Raw genomic sequence first — 23,125 nt, 5'->3', positions numbered from 1 at the left:
TCTGCTGTCCTTACTGTCTGTTGGGACTCAGAGATACGGCATAGTAAATCTCTAATTGCTCCAGGTTCACCTTCATCTGAAGAACTTTCAGAAAACTGAAGGGATTTTTCCTACTGCTCCACAATTTATGTTTTTAGTTTATGCTAAATATATTTCCATCCACCATTCAGTTTGCTGTACTGTGGTGGCTTGACACTAGATGAATTGAAAGTGGCTACGACAGGCTCAAACATAGCAAGGATTGTGAAGATGGCACTGAACCAGGCAGTGATTCATTCTTTGTACATAGGGTCACTACGAGTAGGAACCTACCTGACGGCACCTAGCAACAACATATATTTCCATTTATACTCTGAATGTCACATAAGGAATCAAAAGATCTAACAGATTAACTTTTGCCTTCAGGCTCTTGCTTCCCAAATCTGTCTTTCATCATCCTATACCAGAGGAAGCTTTCTAAATTCAGTACTAATCAAACTTTAATATGCATACAAATAACTGGGCAATCTTGTTAAAATGCAGATGCTGATTCTGGGGGGGGGGGGTATAATTTTACATTTTGAACAAGCTCCAGGTGATAGGAATGCTGATAGTCTATGGATCACAGTTCTGTAGCCAGGTTCTAAAGTGTCTGATCATATCACTCCCCTGTATAAACTCCTTAAATAGGCTTGGGTAATCAGTTTATTCCGTTGTGCCTGCCGTATCCACAGCCCTGAACTGAACGAAGGGTCATAGAGAGTCAAGGTAAGGTTGACACACTGTATCATAAATGGAAACAAGTACAGATGCAGCTGGTATCCATAGAACAGAAACAATTTACAGTAAGCAGCAGATATAAGAAAAGTAATGTCTTTTCTTGCCTTTTTCTTGCCCAGTTGTGTTTTCAAGGGTGTATTAGTCTTATAAGAAGAGTTGGGTAGCTTTCCTTTTATGCCATCTGAAATAGTCTGTAAGAGGGAGGAGAGGGGAGAAGAAGTGAGGTGGGTAACAGAAAGGGGGAGGGAGAGAGGGAGAAAGGGAGGGAAAAGGGAGTGAGAGAGACGTAGGGAGGAAAGACAGAGGGAGAAAGAATCTGATATTTGAAAACTTGGCAAAACATATTTTTAAAATTCTCCAGACCTTTTTCAGGGGCTTTTTAGTGATGCTAGGTAGGGGAGAATTTTGATATCCAAATAGACTTTTAAAAGATTACTCATCACTATTTATTTTCCAAGTATATCACCTGAGAACTCAAAAGATATTGAGTAGGAAGCAAAAACCCTTCTCTACATATCACAGATGCTGAAATGATATCCCCTGGTATTTAGCATATCCATTTATGTAACACAGAAACAGCCTTGTAAACATGAGTCCTTTATTGTGGAGGCGTTGGGGTGGCAGGGGAGGGAGGACAGAAGGGCAGTGCATATAAATTGAAAGTTTTCACTTCATTTTGGTTCTGTTATGACACATCAACGAAAGTATAGAGATAATTATCAATATAATGTAATACAAAATATCTTCTCCTATATACTTAAATGGGAAATCCCGTATTTAATTAAGATTTTTTTTAATATGAAAATTAAAAAGAACTTAATTCTTCCCAGAGTCATAAAGTCTTGAGCCACTGTGAAAGTCTCTTTTTTCACTATCATTATGACTGCCCTCAAGGCTATAGAAATCACTGCTCTTTCTCCAATTGACTGAAGCTGACAATTTGACTAAATAGTAGTAAATTAAATGATTGCTTACAGACAGATGTAAGGGAGCACACGTTGGCTAGAAATTGGAAACATAGAGGAGAACTTCAATGCAATACCAACCCTCAGCCATCATAATCAATTACTGAGAAATTGCTAAGCCTTACTCTGTCTAGCAGTGCACTTGTTAAAAAATAAGGATCCCAAATGAAAATGGCTAAAGCTTTAAAGTCCCTTAAATTCTAAGACTCTAAACAATGGTTATGAAAGCATGTTCCAGGAACAAATTCCAATCAACACACTTGAGCTAGTATTAATAATGCAGATTTCCTGGTCTGGACACAGATCTGAGAAATCACAAATTGTTGGGAGTTGCCAAGAATACGCATTTTTAACAAGTTGCTATTTTTCCTATCATCCTTCCCAGTAGTTTTTATGGACACCAAAGCGTGAGAACATCTGCCCTGAAGCGTGTTTAATCAGTTATTTTCATCACCAACCAAAAAATAATTTATCACATTCTTCAGTGGAGGCATTTTAGAAAGGCCTAATGCCTACCTTCAAAACACATACTCTCATTACTTTTCAAGAGATATAAATGAGTATATTTTATGCAGATTTTCTGTTTCATAATATTTATATTATAGGTATACATTGATGTTATAAAATTGATGTATTCCTGAACTTGTTACATGGAGTAATTTTGGTTCTTATGAGTCTTATCTTTTGTAAAAAGTACATGAACAAACTTGTAACATATATGTGTAAATATGAGTTTCATAACTTGATTGCTTTTTAAGTAAGTACAGTTATGTTTGTTATACATTCTCTATAGGCAATATTAGCTAAAGAGAGAATATGTAATGTATATTTGTACATCCATTTATTTAGGGTCTACCGCTTACTCGATACTGTGCCAGGTAAGGGGGCTACTTCAGTGAGGCCACACACACACACATAATTCCTTTCCTCTGAGACTTAGTGGATTATTTATTACAACCACTGAGGATCATTTCAACAACTTCTTTTCAAACAATGTGTATTTCAAGAGCAATTGGGGAACTTTAATAAAAATCTTAATAGAAAACTTTAATAAATGAAATGGTGACGATGATTTTTGATCACTTGTTAGAAGGCTTTAAAAAGACAAAAATTAAGGTGGATGAAAAAGAGGCAGGAGAATTGGAAATTAAAATATTTTGACAAAGGAGTGAGGTGATTGAAGTAATAGCAGAAGCCTCAGATTAAAGAAAAAAAAAAAAAAGGAAAGGCAAAATGGGAAAGATGGAGGGGGTGGGGCATGGTTTAGTCAAAACAAACCATTGCTTGGCCTTCTACCTGCTGTAGACATTCATTCATTGAGTTTTATAATTATGCTTATGACCTTTTTTAAAGTTCTCTTACTTATGAACATTTTGTTCTTTCCTCCAAAGGAAATCTCTTAGTTATAACATTTGTTAGCTACTTTGGAGCCAAACTTCACAGGCCAAAAATAATTGGAGCAGGGTGTCTAATCATGGGAGCTGGGACCCTGCTCATTGCGCTGCCTCAGTTCTTCATGGAGCAGTAAGTACAAAGCCATTGTCTTTTTCCTACCTTAGCCCCAAACTGCAATTTCCCCCTTTTTATGATTATAATTAATTATTTTAATTAAAAAAAAATAGCCCATGGCTTAAATACATCATAATTTTTGTCTCATTTTCATTGCATCTTCTTTGGGTGAAATTACAGAACACTTTCAGAATTTTCCTTTTGACTTCATAATCTGTAAAAAGTATTTATTGATATGCTACCCTGTGGTAAGAATTGTGTTCATTTCAGCACGATGAAAAAGAAATTTTGTATTAAACATTTTGATTCCAATGCTTTAATTCAGCTGTGGAAGCAAAACGTACAGGTAAGAAGAAATTAACTTACGTGCCAAATGGTGTCAACTGGGTAATAAATGTATAAAAAATGATGGGTCATGAGACATTTGTAAGGGAGATAATTGGCTCAGGGCTATATTATCAACTCAAATAAATATTCAGTGTCCAAACACTATCTCATGGACCATTCTCAGCAGAACTGCAGCGTTGTCTGTAGCCTCTATCCCTAAAGTATACTTTTGATACTTTTGCTAGTGCTTTACTTGCATGAAACATTAGAGTTCCAAATGTTTTCACCTTTATTATATCATTTCATCCTTACAGCTACCTATGGGGTAGGGAAACAGTTAATCATTTTGGTTTTAGAGCTAAGGATCACATGGAGAATTTCTTGACTTTCTCAATGTTAGGTGTCTTGTAAATACAGAGCCTGAACCTTCAAATGGGTCTTTTGACTTCTCATCCAGTATCCTTCACACACATCAATACTACCTACCTTCTCTATGGTCACTGTGGCCGCTGAGAGAAGTGACTAACAAGAAATTTGGAAGGAAGAGGATTACTTTAAAAGTATATATTAACTGACAGTTTGATTACTGCCCTTCTTTATTATCGTATCATATCATAACATTTCAGAGCTGAGATTTAGAGATGACCTGGTCCAAACTTGACCTTGGATTCCGGATCTCTTTAGACCTCCTTGAACAATCTATTAAGGCAGTGCATAGAATCTTCCCAATGGGAGATTTCTTACCCATTTTTGGATGATTTCCCTGACCCCTTGTTATTACTTGGGGAGAGATCTGTAGCTTTGGAACTCTGCCTATTGTTTTGATGTCTCTGACCTCTTTTTCACAGGGCAGAAGTTTCCTTAGATCACTGATTTTCCATAAAGGTGTTACATGGGCTCATAGGTCAGGAAGAGGTAGACTGAAGAAATGAGCCTCCAATCTGCCTAACTCCTACTTGACTCAAAGTTGAGCCATATTATCTGTTTTAGACATTGGGCCTCTATGTAACAGTCTGCTCAGAATTATTTAAAAATAAAAAAGTTTCACTACTAAAAAACACTGAAAATTTGAAAGCAGTTTCAAAGGATCAATAAATCGTTGACTCTCAATTTAACTCACAGCTGAATCAGTGGCTCTTCTGTGTGACCCTGGGCATGTTACTTAACCTTTTTAAGCCTTAGTTCCTGCATCTTAAAATAAGTATAAAAATAACACCTAACTCTAAAGGTTATTGCAAATCAAATGAGATAATATGGGAAAAATGCCTACTAAGATTCTTGACATTATTGGTAGCTGTGTCATTATTGTTGTCTGTTATCACCAAGCCTCCTTAGCCAATTAAGCCACCCAGTTTTAACTAATGACCTGCAAGGGTTTGATTTTAAAGGAGTTACATTCAGATTAAAAGCTTTATTACTTCAAGTTAACGACAAATATAAAATACTAGTACAAGAAAATCAGAAGGAGAAATGTTACCAAGAAAAAGACAAGAGCCAGGCAGACTAGAACTGAGAAAGGATGCCAAAGGAACAAAGATGCAGATTCTGAGCTACCACCTTTTATATCATGGAGGATATATTTATACATCCATTTATGTAGGGTCTACTGCTCACCTGATACTGTGCCAGGTGAGGGAGCTACTTCAGTGAGGACACACACACACGCACTTCCTTTCCTGTGAAACTTAGTGGATTATTTATTATAAAAACTGAGGATTATTTCAACAACCTCCTTTCAACCTTTCTCAGCATTAGTCACTCATGGGTACTTTCCCAAAATGAAATTCTTGTTCCCTAGAAGACTACTTACTGTGCCTCTCTAGGAGAAATGTCCCACAGAACTTACTATTAATTGTGGGTGTTAATTAGTGAAAGCCTACCCCCAAGAGGCTGTGTTCAGTTTTATATGTTATCTTACTCAGCTCATTTATTTAACAAATATCCATTGATCATTGTTCCAGGCACTGGAGAGAGAGTAGTGCACAAAACCCACAAAAATCTCTGCCCTTATGGATCTCATGAGGTGGAGACAAACAACAAACAAAAAATGGTATGGTGTGTCTGATGATGATAAGTGTTTCCAAGAAAAATAAGCCAGTGAAGATGCCTAACGCGTGTGTATGGGGTTGGAGTTTAAAGTAGTCAAGAAAGGGCTTACTAACATAGTGCTATTTGGGGAAAGACCTGAAAGAGATGAAGGGCAGATCCATGAAGGTATCTGGGGAAGAAGACTTCTAGGTTAAATGAAGAGTGAACACAAAGTTCATTGTGGCAGCAGGCAGCCTGGTGTGCAGATGACAGCAGTGAAGTCTATAGCTGGAGTAGAATGAGCAAGGGGAAAATCTAAAAAATGAAATCTGAGCAGTAAAGGGGAAATGGGAGAAGATGTCAGTCTTTTTTCTCAAGCTTCCATGGGCATTTGAATCACCTGGGGATCTTGGTGAGAAGCAGATTCTGAATCAGTAGCTCTGGGGTGGGGGCTGAGATTCTGGTGGTGGTGGTGGTCTGTAGACCACACTTTGTATAGTAAGGTTGCAAACAATTAGCTTCTTCTCTGAATGAGACAGGAAGATAGTGGAGGGTTTTGAGCAGAATGGCATGATCTGACGTGGTTTTAAAGGTCATACTGACTACTGCTTAGAAAATTGACTCTGATGGGGCAAGCTTGGAAGCAGGGACACCAATTAGGAGGCACCTGTAGAATTTCATGCATCAGAGTCAAGATTGTGTCAGAGCCAGGATTTGAATCCAAGTCAGGACTAAGTCCCCTCATTTAAAGGCTTTCTTAACACTGGCCCCTCCATTCCATCACTTCTTTGTCTCCTTATCCAACAGAGCCTAAATAGACACAGGCCATATCTATAGCCCTCATTTTACAGCTAAGAAAATTAAAACCTAAAGCAGTTAAATGTTTTCTGTAGAGTATCACAGATAGTATTCAGTGACAAAGGTGGCACTTACATAAAAATTAATTTATTCAAAATCTATGTAGTCATTAAGATTGCAACAATTACCTTTGATGAATTGAAAAATCTCAACTAATTAAAAGGTGTCAAAATACTACATAGTCAAATATTGTATGGTCCCACTTTTATGAAATATCCACAATAGGTAAATCCATTGAGACAAAAGATTAGTGGTTACTAGGAGGTGTGGGGAGTTAAAAAAAAAAGAAGCAACTACATAATTGCAATTGATTCCCTAATAGCCTTGAGGTACTACAATAGTTTACACTATTTTTGTAAAGAAAGGAAATCATATTTATCATAATTTCAACACTAAATATTCTCTACGTAGCTAAGAGTTTGAAAAACAGCTATCCTCATTAAGTGGTTCTTAACCTAATTTGCAGCTATCCTCATTAAGTGGTTCTTAACCTACTTTGCTCAGGGAACTACCTGATACAATGATAACAGCTATGAATTTCTGACCTTAAACATTCATATACAAACACACATACAAAAATGTTCTTGCTTTTCAGTGGGATTCCTGGACCACCGAAACATTGGTCAAGCAGCACTGATAAAAGCTAACCTATTTATCAACTTAAATATTAGAATAACCCAATATGTTCTACCATGCTGAATAGATTTTTAATCTTAATATTGCAAATACATTACCATGAGCACTTGCCATTAGTTATATAGTTAGTGCCTGAGCATAATGGGAATCAAGATGACATTGTGCTGTGTTTTTACCAGGTACGTCTTCGTTAAAGACTACAAGTGGAACAGATGACTGGGATCATGACAGATAATTTGAGTGGAAGTGTGGAGCTGGAGGATTGTAAATAAAATTACCACACTCCCGCCATTAAGCATTGGCTTTCAACCCAACTGCCATTGTAACCTTGAAAACAAAGGAAAGGGTGGAATTAGAAATGACAACTTGGAGCTAGATGAATACACTGTAGAGAATGTATGTTTTGTTATACATAAGGTCTTCATGAGTCAAAGTTGGCTTGACGGCAGCTATCTATGTCTAAAGACAAAGCAGGATACACTCTAGGTACATTGTTCAAAAGCCACATGCAAGTATCAGTCTTACAGTTGTTTTACAAAATTTACAGCTGTGAATGCAGTGTGTAATTGGTCATGAGGTATTAAATTATTGCCTTTCCTCTGACTCAGGGATAACCATGATTTAGCAAGTTTTGAATACTTTATTACCAAAAGAGTAGATTTATATCATTATTTTATATTAAAATGAGCCTCTATAAATGACTTTTATTTTTGTTCATTAAAAAAAAAAAGACTGGCCCAGGTATGGTATAAGCCTCGGCTTTTTCTTCTTTATGAACTGAATCTTCTGGCTGCCTCTTCAGCAAACCCTGCTATTAAATACTGCCTTGCTTTTGTGTTAAATAGAGGGATAGCTGCAAACTCAAACAGGCACCATAGTGAGTCATGTAGCATGCATGTACTTTTTTAGCATGACATCAATAAATCTGTAATAAAGCAAACACTCTGTTTAAACAGGTACAGATATGAAAGATATTCTCCTTTCTCCAATTCTACTCTCAGCATCTCTCCATGTGTCCTGGAGTCAAACAGTCCATTGCCAATCTCAGTCATAGAAGAATCACAATCTAAAATAAATAATGGTAAGATGATTGTTTAAAACTTTATTTGACCAAGTAAACAGTCTTTTTAAGACTTTCTGAGAAAAAAATATTTGTATAATTTTTGCTTTCAAATGTCTAACTACCTAAATTGAAATAATATTATAGTACCTTAAAAACTCGTAACATATAAAGTAGTATATGATAAGATCCTAGAGCACAATCAAATTTTATGGAAAGAAAGAGCATTAATTGCTAAGAACTTTGGGAAAGGCTTACAGTGGTTCCAAATAAGGTGGACCTGAAAAAGCCTAGTTTAGCACACACAAATCCCAGTCCATTACTCAGACATTTTGTCTGTAGCCTCCACCATTTTTCCCGGGGGTTTCTTACATTCTAGGGACCTTATATAATAGCAAGGGGGCCAGTGGGATGGGCTCTTGGTATTATCAGTCCCCTGTCAGCTTATACGTCTAAAATCCAACAAAACCCAACAACACAACACATATATTTTTTCTTTAGATTGTATACCACTCTCTTAGAGCCCTTCTCCTTGGGTTTCATGAACACAGAGCTCATCCTGAAGATTTGTGAATGCTCCATTCACAAACCTGATTTTCCCCACTCAATAGAGCAGTGTTGCTCAATAGAAGTGTCTGTGATGATGGAACTGTTCTGTATCTGTGCTGTCCAATACAGTAGCCACTAGCTGTGTGTGCTTATTGAGTATTTGAAATGTGACTGTTATGATTAAGGAACTGAATTTTTAATTTTACTCATTTAATTAATTTAGTAGTTACTGTATTAAACAGCATGGACCTAAAGTGTCTAACTTTACCTACTACAAGACTCACCTTCTTAGATTCACACAAATATTAGACCTGCAATTAACATTAGAGTCAATGGTTAAAAAAAAAAAGACTTCGCATCATATTTTTAGGAGAGAAATAGAAATCCAGAGAAAATAACTGACAAATCCGTGGTCACTTGGTCACATTTCTAGAAGGGAACAGAATCAGGACTAGACTCAATACGACTACTCAGTAGTCTTTTCCAATGTAGAGTCTGTTTCATCCGCCCAAAAATATTCCCCTCAGTTCTTCAAATAACCCGTAATTGTATCTTCAAAAATTACTTTAAGGGCTATTAGCATGGGAAATGAAATGTACAAAGACCTGGCGTTAGAAAACCAAAAGGGAGGAACATGCTTGGCATTTCTCAAACTAAAAGAACTAAAGAAAAAATTCACACCTCGAATTGCAATACTGATGGATTCTGTGGGCAAAATACTAAACGATACAAGAAGCATCAAAAGAAGATGGAAGGAATACACAGAGTCACTGTACCAAAAAGAATTGGTTGATGTTCAACCATTTCAGGAGGTAGCATACGATTAAGAACCAATGGTATTGTAGGATGAAGTCCAAGCTGCACTGAAGGCTTGGAGAAAAACAGGGTTCCAGGAGTTGATAGAATACCAATTAGATGTTTCAACAAATGAATGCCATACTGGATGTGCCAAGAAATTTGGAAGACAGCTACGTGGCCAACTGACTGGAAGAGATCCACATTTGTGCCCATTCCAAAGAAAGGTGATCCAGCAGAATGTGGAAATTACTGAACACTATCATTAGTATCACACGCAAGTAAAATTTTGCTGAAGATCATTCAAGAGTGCTTGAAACAGTACAACAACAGGGAATTGCGAGAAATTCAAGCTGGATTCAGGAGAAGACTTGTAACCAGAAATATCATTACTGATGTCAGATGGATCGTGGCTGAAAGCAGAGAATACCAGAAAGATGTTTACCTGTGTTTATTGATTCTGCAAAGGCATTTGACTATGTGGACCATAAATTATTGATAACATTTCAAAGATTGGGAATTCTAGAATACTTAATTGTGCTTAAGAGGAACCTGTACACAGACCAAGAAGCAGTCGTTTGGACAGAAAAAGGGGATACTGTATAATTTAAAATTAGGAAATGTGTATGTCAGGGTTGCATCCTTTCACCACACTTATTCAATCTGTAGGCTGAACAAATAAGCCAAGAAGCTGAACTTTATGAAGAAGAAGGCAGCATTAGAATTGAAGGAAGACTCATTAGCAACCTGTGATTTGCAGATGATACAACCTTACTTGCTGAAATCGAAGAGGACTGGAAACACTGATGAAGCTCAAAAACTACAGCCTTCAATATGGATTACACTTCAACATAAAGAAAAGAAAAAATCCTCACAACTGGTCCAATAAGCAACATCACGATAAATGGAGAAAATATTGAAGTTGTAAAGCATTTCATTTTACTCGGATCCACAATCAGTGCTCGTGGACACTGCAGTTAAGAAATCAAATGACAAATTGTGTTGGACAAATCTGCTGCAAAAGACCTCTTTATGGTTTTAAATAGCAAAAATATCACTTTAGTGACCCAAGCCATGATATTTTCAGCTGCTTCATACGCATGTGAAAGCTGGACATTGAATAAAGAAGACTGCCGAAGAATTGATGTCTTTGAATTATGGTGTTGGCGAAGGATATTGAATATACCATGGACTCCCAGAAGAACAAACAAATCTGTCTTGAAAGAAGTACAGTCAGAATGCTCCATGGAAGCGAGGATGGCAAGACTTCATCTCATGTACTTTGGAAATATTATCAGGATGGACCAGTCCCTGGAGAAGGACATCATGCTTGGTAAAGTAGAGGGTCAGGAAAAGAGAGGAAGACTTTCAATGAAAAGGATTGACACAGTGGCTACAACAATGGGCTCAAGCATAGCAACAATTGTGAGGATGGCACAAGACCAGACAGTGTTTCATTCTGTTGTACAAAGGGCCACTATAAGGCAGAACCAACTTGACAGCACCAAACAACAACAACATGTGGAAATAATTCTACCTCATAGGATTGTTAGGAGGTTTCTTTTATAAGGATCTGACTTACAGTTTTAAAGGATCATGCTGACTACTGCTTAGAAAATTGACTCTATAAACCACTTATTCAATTGCCTGCGTCTTAGTTTCTTAGTGCTGCTATAACAGAAATTCCACAAGTGGGTGGCTTTAACAAATTTATTTTCTCACAGTTTAGGAGGCTAGATATCTGAATTCAGGGCCACCAGCAATAGGGGAGGCTCTCTCTCTGGGTCTCAGCTGGGGGAAAATCCTTGTCTCAGCTCCTCTAGCCAGTAATCCTTGGAGTTCTTAGGTTTGTAAACTGATCTACCTCCTTTATCTTCAGATCCTGTGAGTGTTCCTGGTGTCTACCTTCTTCTGTGCCTAGTCTGCTCTTTTATATTTCAAAGGTGATTGATTTAAAACGCACCCTACACCGATATGGCCAGTTAACGTAACAAAAAACCCTATTCCCAAATGGATTACATCCATAGGTATGAGACGAGGATTTACAACACAATCTGCCTGGCACAGCAGAAAATTTAGAAGAAGTGATTGTTGACATTAATATTATCGCAATTGCTAAATCGACTAAATTCTTTAAATCTATATTTCATTTATGGTATGGGGATATTCTCACGCACAGCCACTGGTGGGTTTGAACCTCTAACCTTTCTGTTAGCAGCCAAATGCTTAAGCATTGCGCTACCAGGGCTCCTTGCTAAAACATATGAAGTTTATAATTTTTACATGAGTTTGTTTACATCACCCGAAAATGTGGTTACTCACTATTAAATAGATATAATTGTAAAGAATGCTGTCCAGTGTTGGAGTATTAGTCATATAAACTTTTTGAATTTCAGATGAAACTTGACCAACAATATAATTGCATGGGATTTTTCCTGCAAAATGGCAAAGTTTAAAATGTAGGACAAAAAAAGCCTTTGTTCAAAATTTTGTGTTTTGTCCCAGACAAGGTATTGAAAGTTGTTAGAGTACAGAAATTCAAAAAGCTCAGTGTAGGAACAAAATAAAAAGAATGAAAAAAGCAGGAAAAGGAACAGGAAAAAGAAACAATAGAGTTCCTTGATCAAAGTCCCTGGGGATTTACACTGCCTAAATTTTTAAGTTACAAAGCATTTTCCAATCTTCCCCATGCTCATATTAAATTATGTCTATTGCAAATTTCGATTCTGCAATCTAATCCAATATTAGGCAAATTGTAGAAATGCGGAATAAATCTTTAACTTTGATACCAAGCTAATTCCAATCCTCTTCTTTTCTTTCCTTTTAAGAATGTGAAATTGATGCCAGCTCTTCCATGTGGGTTTACGTTTTTCTGGGGAATCTTCTTCGTGGAATAGGAGAAACTCCCATTCAGCCTCTAGGCATCACCTACCTTGATGATTTTGCCGGTGAAGACAATGCGGCCTTCTATATTGGTAATCCCCACCTCACTCCTCTTCTTGAGAAGCAGGGCATCTGGTTTTCTCAATTCCATTAGAAATTAACTTTGGTGTGGAAAGTTTTATACTTCATACCCCACTCTTTTATTGAGTCACACATTTCAAAAGTACATACTTAAGAACTGGGTTTTCAATTAGAATCTTTTACATTAGGGAAGTAACACTGAATTAAAAGATAATCGGGCAATAACTATGAGTTCAACTGCTATGATGTATGTGACCTCATGCCATTATCTTCACCTCCATGGGCTTCAGATGTCATAGTCTCTTTTTGGGGGGATGATTATACTGCTAAAGAATTTAGACTTTAAACTTTTATGCATATTTGTTCCAGGGCCCTAGAAACTGGATCCCCTTTTTACAAGACCTGATTATTTAAAGCGTCTTTTTTTCTATGATGGGAAGCAAGGAATTCTGGAATCTCAACAGTCAATAGGAGGAGATAAAGAAAAATATAAGAAGAACAGGAGCAAGGTCTCAGGCTACCCTATCTCTGGAATAGGTCTCAGTAGGTAGACCAGCAGCTAAAATCACAAAAATCAAAATAATATAGCAAAGGTGAACTCCGAGATCAGATGTATCTAAGCAGCATTGAGTTATAATCTCCTAGGATTAAGCTAGAAACTAGGGATACACGGATGACTAAGACCTGTTCTCTGTCTCATACATCAGTATTGATTTCTTGGGGCTCAGATCTTTTAAGGGCCTCATCATATTCGTGGATAGAAGGCAAGATTTAAATTCGTTGAAGGACTACAGCAAGGGCCACTGCACCATCCTGCTCTGGCTGGGTACTGCAGACATCCTGGAGGCCTCTGGTTGTAGCTAAGTAGGTTGTAGTCAAGAACAAGCCTCTTGTGCTGATGGAAAGCTTCAATACAAATCAGGAGCTAGAATTTGAACAGAAGCTCCATCACACGTGCTAAGAAATTAGTCTGGGGACTGGAGGGCAGGTCACAGTTAAAAGAATCATGCCAGGTGCCTAGGCGTCCTCTTCCTCTCCAGAAACTCAGTCTGCTCACTTTCTTTGCCCTTTATCATATTCAAAAAAGGATCTGATATCTGCTATTTACTCCTCCAGTTAATTTAAACTAATGAGCTACCTCTTCCAGGGTTATGTGCATTTTAAACTCTGCAATGAAATGAAAGGCAAACAGTTGATATTTTGCAGGGAAAAGCTGGTTACTAAAAATTGTGTCATTTAGGCAGTCTGCTCCACTTACTTGTTACAGCTGCCCTCACTGGTCATGAGTGTTCCAGAGACCAGCCCCTCTCCCTGTTCCAAAGTCTAGTTCCTTTGCTAGCTGCATCTGGAGATCTGCTCAGGTACTGCTGTCACCAACCTTTTCAGAGAAACTTTGAGTGAATGGGTTTTGGTGTCAAAACAAGTCTGACGCTTAACTGACCGTAAAAAGTTTCCGAAAAGGCTGTCAAAATTAGAATAATTCTGATTTTTATCTGTAGGGAATCCAATTCTAGGGAGTGCATTTTCTCCATTTTGGGATGGCTTCTTCAGAGTCTTGGTGTTGTTTTCTTACTAAAGATAGTGAAAGCCTTCAAAGTGTTTATTCTTGCCCCAAAGTAAAGAAGGACTTGTTTCCTGATGCCATGAAATTGACAAATTGAGAAATTAAGCTTGCAAATGAGAAGCTGATGGAATATTTTTATCTGCTAACTGACTCATACATTTCTTGATTAAAATTTATTAATTTATGAAAGGAAAAAATTGGTGGCTTCTTTCTTTCTTTTTTATTTTTCAGGGTGTGTGCAGACAGTTGCAATTATAGGACCAATCTTTGGCTTCCTATTAGGCTCATTATGTGCCAAACTGTATGTTGATATTGGCTTTGTAAACCTAGGTAAGGGAATTTATTTTTATTTTTTCATTTCTTTCAGTTGCTGTATTTTCTTTAATGAGGATGGTGTGGAAAATATCAGATTTCTTTTTATGCTAAAATGAAAATAACTTATGGAAGACTTATTGTTTATATAATCATCATAAAACCCAGATCATATGCCTTAATAAATAGCATATGAAAAACAGGTGATGTTTGAAACTGGATGACTGCAGTTTGCTATTAAGCTGTATCCTTTTTCACATCTGGTTTTCCAGCTCAAATACATTCCAATATAGTTAAGATTGAAAACTGTGGCTACTTGTTGGCTCTTGTTGGTTTCAGGTGTGTCAACATTTATTACAGCCACATCAATTGATAATATATCTAGGAACTTGCCAGAAAGGCTAAGGATTGATAGGCTTCTGACAACCAAAACTCCCTTCTCTCTCTCTCTTTTTTTTTTAAGTCTGCAAGTCTTTTTAAATGGAGGTGTACCATAGTAAGACTGGCTTTCCTTCCAGGATTGCTTCTTTCAATAGTTACGTTTCTTTCCCTGTGAGCTGTACCCTCTAGATATAGATGATATTTACCTTTTTAAAAGAAGCTCATTAAAGTAGCTAAAAACGAGTATTTTCATAGGTAAAAAAAAAATTCCACAATTACATTTTGAAATCACTGTGTGTTAAAACAGAATGCGGAAACCCCTACACTAACGTGTTCTTTTTTAATCAAATAACTGGCAAGACACATTTCAAAAATTTTATTTCTTCATTCATGTATTCATTCATTTAAAAAAATATTTTACATCTGCTCTATACCAAGTTCTATTCTACCAAGTGAACAAAGTAGTTGAGTTCCTTAACTTCATGAAGTTTAAAAATTCAGGCTTGGAGACTGATACAGAATAAGAAAGCATAGCAGTGAGGGAGACAGTGGGAAATTGCTCAGTGGAAGCAATTAACGCGCAGTGATGAGCTAGTGTGAGCATTTTACTGAGCATAACGTAGTAGCAGTTGAGCCCACTCGTGAAGGACGTGTGCTTATTTTGTGGTTCTCATGGAGAGTGGTGGAAGTATAGTGATATGTTTTATAGGTTCTTAAAAAGGAGACCCTGGGAAGTACAAACAATTAAAGGCTCAACTACTCGCCATAAATTTGGTGGTTCAAACCCACTCAAAGGCACCTTAGAAAACAGACATGTCTGGCAATCTGCTTCCAAAAGGTCACAGACTTTAAAACCCTATGGAGCAGTTTTACTGTGTACACATGGGGTCGCCATGAGGCAGAATCCACTGACTGCAACTAACAACAACATACAGAAAAAAACAGTTCGGTTCAAAACCCTTTGTCAGTGCTTACTTTTTAGTCAAATGAGAAATTGTGTCAAAAATAATCTTTTTTTTATTATTTTGAATAAGATGCCAAGGTTTTGTTTCTATATGAAAGTCTTGCTTTAGACCAAGACTACCTCTGAAGTTTTATTAACCACCATTGAATAAATAACATTCAGCTGATTTAACTTCAGTGGGTCTTAAATTTACTATCTTTGTAATGAGAGGTCTAGACTAGATTCGGGCAGAGGGTGCAGGCATAACCCTTTCTTTAAGTAAAATCTTAGGTGTTCAAGAGGTAAATCAGATAAAATGAAGCTGATGAAGAGTAGTTGGTATAAGTGCTTTTGAACCCTCATAATTCTCTCTCACATGTTGTCTTCCTCATACCTAGCATCCAAGGGTCCCTCTGCAAGTGAAGGTTGAAAGTCATGAGGTAACTTTCAATATTTAGACTCCATACTTTTAATCCAGAGAACAAAAGGAGAAAGCATCATGCTTCAGAAGCACCCCTTGTCTTTCAACAAGCAAGATCATTATGTTCAGAATAGAAAAAAAATGTCATATATAAGTTATTAGGTCTTCTTATGGTAAAAAAGAGCCAGTACTAGGATTAAGAAAAGAGAGGCTTATTTCAACATGTTAGTTTTGCCTCTTCTACTACGTAGCCCTCCTCCTTGTCTTACAGACCACATATCCATTACCCCGAAGGATCCCCAGTGGGTAGGAGCTTGGTGGCTTGGTTATCTTATAGCAGGAGTCATAAGTCTTCTTGCAGCTGTGCCTTTCTGGTGTTTACCGAAGAGTTTGCAGAGACCTCGTGGTCGAGAAGATTCTAATTCCTCCTCTGAGAAATCCAAGTTCATTGTGGATGATCACACAGACTACCAAATATACTGTGGAGAAAAAGCAAAAATAATAGAAATGGCAAGAGGTGAGTCAGATTCTCCATGATTTTGAAGATCTTTCAGTTTTCTCATTGACATTTTAGGGGATCAAGAAGTAGTGCCCATCTTCTCCTTGTATGTTCAGAACAAATAGAGAAATCATACAGGAAGCAGACATGCAGATCAAAAAATCAGCTTTATTACTGGGAGAAATTGTTAAAGAACATGGCAAATAGTCTTGAAAACTTTCCCTACTGACATTTCTACCCTTACACCACTTCATCGTAGACTTTGCAATTGCCCCCACTTAGGATTTTTGCCTCGCGTCAGTCTTGGTGGACAGCCAAAAAAGAGTGAAACTTCAGGGTTTGTGGCCTTTTGACAGATGAGGTCCACCCATTCGAGAAGTGTGAACCAGTGCATGTCACCCCCCAATGGTCTAATGAGTGACTCTGTCGTGAGGCAAAAGGCCAAGAATGTTCCTCTAGTGAATTCCTTCTGTGTGGAAATGGAAGGCCAAGAAAAAGATCATTTAACACACCCACACCGCTTTTCCCCAATCTCTAGCAAACAATATTTACATTTATAGAAATGCTTCATATTTCTGTTTGGCTGTATAATAGTAAGAGCAGAGAATATCAAAGCTCACTTCTAACACTCAATTTCATATACTGAATGGAGATATTCATATTACTTTCTCTGTAACCATGATCCAAGTTTGGAAAACAGAGACCAGAAATCCAGAATTTTACTGTCCTGCCTATGGCTCCCAGCTGGGTGGTGAGAGGGTATTTTCATCTTTTTCTAGCATCAGAAGAGTCTGTTCCTGTCTGAATTATACCTCTAGATGTAGTCTAGATTTTTGCCCACGGAAGTGAGTACCTCTGCCTGATTCTGAGACTCATCAGATCTCAGCCTTAATCTGTGCCAGTAGCTTACTATTGGTGGTGTGTATGCGTGCCACACCATGAATAATTTTGAACACTATCACAACTGGACTGAGCAATCTAAGCCCTATGGCCAAGGCTGTAGCTTCTGCCAAGTATGACACTGTCTTCAAATTACTCCATGTTCTTTCTGTGTTACAGATTTTCTTCCATCACTGAAGAATCTTTTTGGAAATCCAGTGTACTTCTTATATTTGTGTGCAAGCTCTGTTCAGTTCAACTCTTTATTTGGCATGGTGACATATAAACCAAAGTACATTGAACAGCATTATGGGCAATCAACCTCCAAGGCCAACTTTGTAATTGGTATGCTTATCTGTCCTTCATGCTTTCCAATCAGTACTCATCTTAGATAGATCTTGCTTACTCTCAGTAATTTAGAGAAAATTGTTCCAATATTTAGAATGAAGGTAATTTAGGGCATTTTAGATATAAATTCAAAACATATGTGAAAAAAATGTAGCAGAGTAAAGTATTTAGGTTCTCTCTGGTATATATTTGTAGTAAGAATTATTCATTCATAATCATGGATGAATGACTCAGAAAGGAAACAGTTCTTGAAGAGGTAATGTCATACAGACCAAGCACGTATTTTAGGAGCTGGTTAGTACTGGATATTTGACTTTCAGGTATAACCAAAACCTCATACCAGTGTCCTTCTTACCAGAACAGTTTCTAGGATATATGAAAAGGGCATTCAAACATTAAAATGTGCTTGTTGAAAAAAAAAATGTATTTTCTCAGAGTCAAAAGACTCTCTGACTTCTGGGAATTGGGCCATTTAAAAGGGCCATGTTTCTGAGACAACAATACAGTCAAAATGAGAAAGGTACGCAAGGGCAAACAAAAGGACGAAGAGTTGAATGAAGAGGAACAACAATCTACAAATTCATGAGCACCATCCTGCAAGTAATTGGATATTTTGAAATGTTTGATTTGCTCCTTTAGTCCATGAAGATGTCATTTAATGTTACTGTTGGAAGGCATAAAATATATTCTATCTTTGGACATGTTCCTTCATGATAGACGGCTCTAATGGTTTAAAGTTATTTCTTCATCACAAAATATTTTTAAAATTGTTCTATCTATCTGTAGAAGAGACCTTGGAAAAAACTTTTAGAATATATAATTTTCCTGTAAAAATCCCAAATAATGGGCACTTAGCAGATGCTGATATAATTGATTTTTTATTTGGACTCTTCTTCAAAATTCTACGTGTAAAGGTTAGACTACTGACCTTTTACTTTATTGGTTCTAATTATTTCACGTTTATTATTTACTATTTGACGTGAGGAAATATTTTAAGTTTTCTTTTCCACATCCCTTCCATGTTAATCAATGTTTTATGTTAATTGTTAAGAATAGAAGAGAAAAAATGAAACTTTAAGAGAGAAATTCTCTTTACTTTTCTTTTTCATTTTTAGTGAGCTGTGGCTTACAAGCAAAAGTTAAGTCCACAGACCTTAAATGTGTAGCTCAGATGTGTGTGTGTGTGTGTGTATCTCATATCTAACTTATCACACATACCGTCTGCCTCCCAGTGATCAAATGAATGACTGTGGTGTGAGGCAAAAGGCTAGAAGTGTTTCTCTAGTGAATTCCACATAGATATTGACTGGAAGGAGGTTTCAGGGAGCTTTCTGGGGTACCGGAAATGTGCTACTTATTTATTTATCGTTCTTCTCTATGGAGGATATATATATACACACACATATGTGTATATATATATATATACTATGTGTCTGTATGTGTATATATATGTGTGTATACATATGTGTGTGTAAATAGATACATGGCACATTTCCAGTACCCCAGAAAGCTCCCTGAAATCTCCTTCCAGTTGATATTCTTCTCCAAGGCTAGTAACTATTCTAAACTCTATCATCATAGATTAGTTTTGCCTGTTTTTTTTAACTTCTTATAAATGGAATAACATGGTATGTATTCTTTTGTGTCTAGCTGATTTCATTCAAAACAATGTCTGTGAGAATAATTTATGATGCATAGCAATTATTTAGTTTTCTTTTTTTATTGCTACATAATATCATGTTACATAAATATACCTTACCCGTCGTGAATGAGCCAATTCCTGGGCTTGGAAAAATGTGTGTGTTAATGTAGAACTGTGCTCTATAGGTTTTTTCATGGATGGTTTATCAGAAGTAACCAGTTGCCAAAGAAGAACAATTTCTATCTAAAATTACTTCAAATTTTACACAAAAGAGATTGCCTCTCTTGGAGCGAAATAAAATCTAATGAAGAAATCTAGAAGTACAGAAAACAAAAACATTTCATCATAGAAAAGTTGTTAAGTGTGATGTGTTTTAATTTTCTTTGGAATTTCTAATTCTTTTTTCAATAGAATGAATAAACAAATTTACCACAATTTGTTTATTCATTCTATTGTTGATGAGTATCTGAGATGCTTTCTGCTTTAAGTTATTACAAATAACACTGCTTTAGCCCTTTTACTTCGGAATCGACACCACGACAATAGGCGTGGTTCCCCCCCACCCCCCAACCTTTCTACGTACGGAAACCCTGGTGGTGTAGTGGTTAAGTGCTATGGGTGCTAACCAAGAGGTCGGCAGTCTGAATCCGCCAGGCGCTCCTTGGAAACTCTATGGCGCAGTTCTACTCTGTCCTATAGGGTCGCTGCGAGTCAGAATTGACTCCATGGCAGTGGGTTTGGTTTTGGTTTTCTACGTGTACTTTGGTAAGCAGGTTCACTCTTTTTTTTTTTTTTTTTTGGCTATACCCTGGAATAGAATTGCTAGGTTGCAGGGAGTATGTGGAGCCCTGAAGGCACAGTGGTTAAGAGCCTGGCTACTAACCAAAAGGTTGGCAGTTCGAATCCACCAGCTGCTCCTTGTAAACCCTATGGGGCAAGGAGTATGTATGTTTAGATGGGGTAAATACTGCCAAAACATTTTACAAAGTGACTATGCAAATGTATACTCCCATCAGAAGTATAAGAGAATTTTAGTTGTTCTACATCGTTTCGACACTTGATATCATCAGTTCTTTTCGTTATAACCATTCTGGTGGAGTGTGGTAGTCTCTCATTGTGATTTAATTTGCGTTTACCTGATCACTAATGATGCTGAGCACTTTTTTATAGGCTTATTGGTCATTTCAATATTCTCTTTTGTTAATTCTATTCAAATTGTCTGTTTTTATTGGGTTGTCAGTCTTTTTCTTATTGATTTATAGGAGTACTTTTTGTTTTTCTTGATACAAATCCTTTGTTGAATGTATGTATGGAGAATATGTTCTGTCTTGAGGTTGCCTTTTCACTCCGTTAATGCTAAAACTATTAATTTTAGTTAAATCCAATTTTCAATCTTTTCCCTAATGCTATTTTTTGTTCTGTTTTAAGAAATCTGTGTCAAACCTCAGGGTCTTGAAAATGTTTTCCTAATTTTTCTACTAGAAGCTTAATTGTTTAACTTTCATGTTTAGGTTATAATTCATTTAAAATCAGTTTTAATAATATGATGAGGGGAGTCAAGATTCATTTATCAAAATGAAAAGGCCGTCTTCTCCTGTGAATTTCTGGGAAGGAACACATTTTAAGTATTTGTTTATTTCTCATTGTTCAGCACACACGTAACATTTAGACATTTGTGCATTTAATTTTGTTCTCTCTAGAATGATGAATACGTCTTTGAAAGTAACTTAAAAAGTTTATTTCCAAAAGAAAAATTAAGCCCGTTATTTAGGGAAGATGCTGGTAATAGAAAATGAGAGTATATGTAATCTCAATTCTGTATTGGGCCCATAATAAATGAAATAATCTTTACCTGTAAGATTGTATTGAAAAACTTAAATTCTGGAAGATTCAATGGCCTGTCCAATATCATACATATGTATTATACATACATATGTTTTGACTTAGTCAGGACTAAAATTATTTTCTCTGGGTTTCTGGGTTCTGCTTCCCCATTGGTCATTATTTTTGGAAAACTGACAACCAGAATCTAACTAATAACCCTCTTTTAAACTGTGACTGATTGATTTCATTTAATCAACGACCCTTCTCTGTGCATTCAAATGGATCTCTGATATCCAAACTCATTATCAGCATTTTTTAATTCTATATCAAAAGTTGTCTAAAACTCTAATTCTTAATGGTTTCTGGCATGCCATTCCTATGAATAATGCAAAGACTCTTGTGAGAAATGAGTAATATTGTCTAATAATCTCACATTGTTGTAACTAGGATCCTTCCCTGAGTGCGTCTTGGTTTCACATTAGTAAATATGGGACACGGTAGAGTAACGGTAAGTGGGTAATTTATTCAAAATCTCCAATATGTATTTTGATTATCTGTGAAATGGTGAAGATAAATGCCTCATTGGGTTGAGATAAAGATGGAATAAGGTATATCAAATGCGTAGTAAATGCACATAGCTGTCATTGAATAAATTTTAGCTGCTTCCTTTCTTTCTTCTCTTTATCTTCTCCTTCTCTCTCCTCTCCTTCCTTTGTTCTATGGGCTATAAGAGAATTATGCTTTCTATGATAAAATATAGGAATGGCACAAGGAAAGCATTTTTATTCTCTATTCTCATAGAAGGCATTTGATCTGATGTGGAAGAAAGAATAAACAGAAATTCCCCAAGTGGTCAAGAGCCAACTGTTACAATGACAACTTATATTGCTGTACATGTTTTTATATATTGCTCACTTTCTTTCTAAAGCTTAGAAATGGCATTTTCCTCATGATAATTAATTTTGCTAAGATACATCAGATACTATTGAATCATTTTGTATAATCACTGAGAGGAAGATTACAGAGATTACAGTGATTTTAGAGATTTATACCATGATATATTTTTCTTATTCCTCAGGGCTCATCAACATACCTGCAGTGGCCCTTGGAATATTCTCTGGGGGAATAGTTATGAAAAAGTTCAGAATTGGTGTATGTGGAGCTGCAAAACTCTACTTGGGATCATCTGTCTTTGGTTACCTCCTATTTCTTTCCCTGTTTGCACTGGGCTGTGAAAATTCTGAAGTGGCAGGGCTAACTGTCTCCTACCAAGGGTATGTTCTCCCATTACATGATTTGAAAAGATTGGCTTGTTTAAAATGAATTATTAATAGAGTTTGGACATAAGATAACTCTATTTTTAAACATCAAAATTATGGGAAGGGAATTGTTTTTATTTGGGGCAACTGACAATACTTACGAATTGAAATCTGTTATGATAGCCAAAATTTGTCATCTCCTTTAAATCTGAATATGTCTTAGGGAGATATAGCAAATACTAAACCTACGCTTGCTTTAGAAAATCAGCCTGACTACTTTAGGGAAGCAACCCTTGGGTAGAAAATTTGTCGTTGTTGCTGTTGTTAGGAGCCGCCGAGTCACTTCCAACTCATAGCCACCCTACATACAACAGAGCAAAACACTGCCAGGTCCCATGCCATCCTGACAATCCTTGTTATATCTGATACCATAGTTGCAGCCACTGTATGAATCCATCTTGTTGAGGGTCTTCCTCTTTTTCGCTGACCCTCTACTTTACCAAGCATGATGTCCTTCTCCAGGGACTAGTCCCTCCTGATAACATGTCTAAAGTACATGAAACGAAGTCTCACCATCCTCGCTTCTAAGGAGTATTCTGGCTG

The 23,125-nt window shown here is 36.8% G+C and overlaps 1 protein-coding gene across 2 annotated transcripts in view; it reads left to right on the top strand.

Moving 5' to 3' along the window:
* The window catches only part of SLCO1C1 (solute carrier organic anion transporter family member 1C1), a 49,253-nt gene that overhangs the window by 3,024 nt on the left and 23,104 nt on the right, over window positions 1-23,125 (top strand). The window contains exons 3-9 of one of the 2 annotated variants that reach the window (XM_003405680.4): window positions 3,116-3,248; window positions 8,039-8,163; window positions 12,315-12,461; window positions 14,246-14,344; window positions 16,343-16,588; window positions 17,630-17,794; window positions 22,342-22,537. In XM_003405680.4, coding sequence (XP_003405728.1) covers window positions 3,116-3,248; window positions 8,039-8,163; window positions 12,315-12,461; window positions 14,246-14,344; window positions 16,343-16,588; window positions 17,630-17,794; window positions 22,342-22,537 — 1,111 coding nt within the window. The remainder of the gene's footprint in view (window positions 1-3,115; window positions 3,249-8,038; window positions 8,164-12,314; window positions 12,462-14,245; window positions 14,345-16,342; window positions 16,589-17,629; window positions 17,795-22,341; window positions 22,538-23,125) is intronic. The other variant, XM_003405681.3, reaches the window with a different exon arrangement.

This window comes from Loxodonta africana, chromosome 4, assembly GCF_030014295.1.
Source record: "Loxodonta africana isolate mLoxAfr1 chromosome 4, mLoxAfr1.hap2, whole genome shotgun sequence".
NCBI lineage: Eukaryota > Metazoa > Chordata > Mammalia > Proboscidea > Elephantidae > Loxodonta > Loxodonta africana.
Note: the sequence above shows the minus strand (reverse complement) of the source record. Positions and strands in the feature narration are given on the sequence as shown.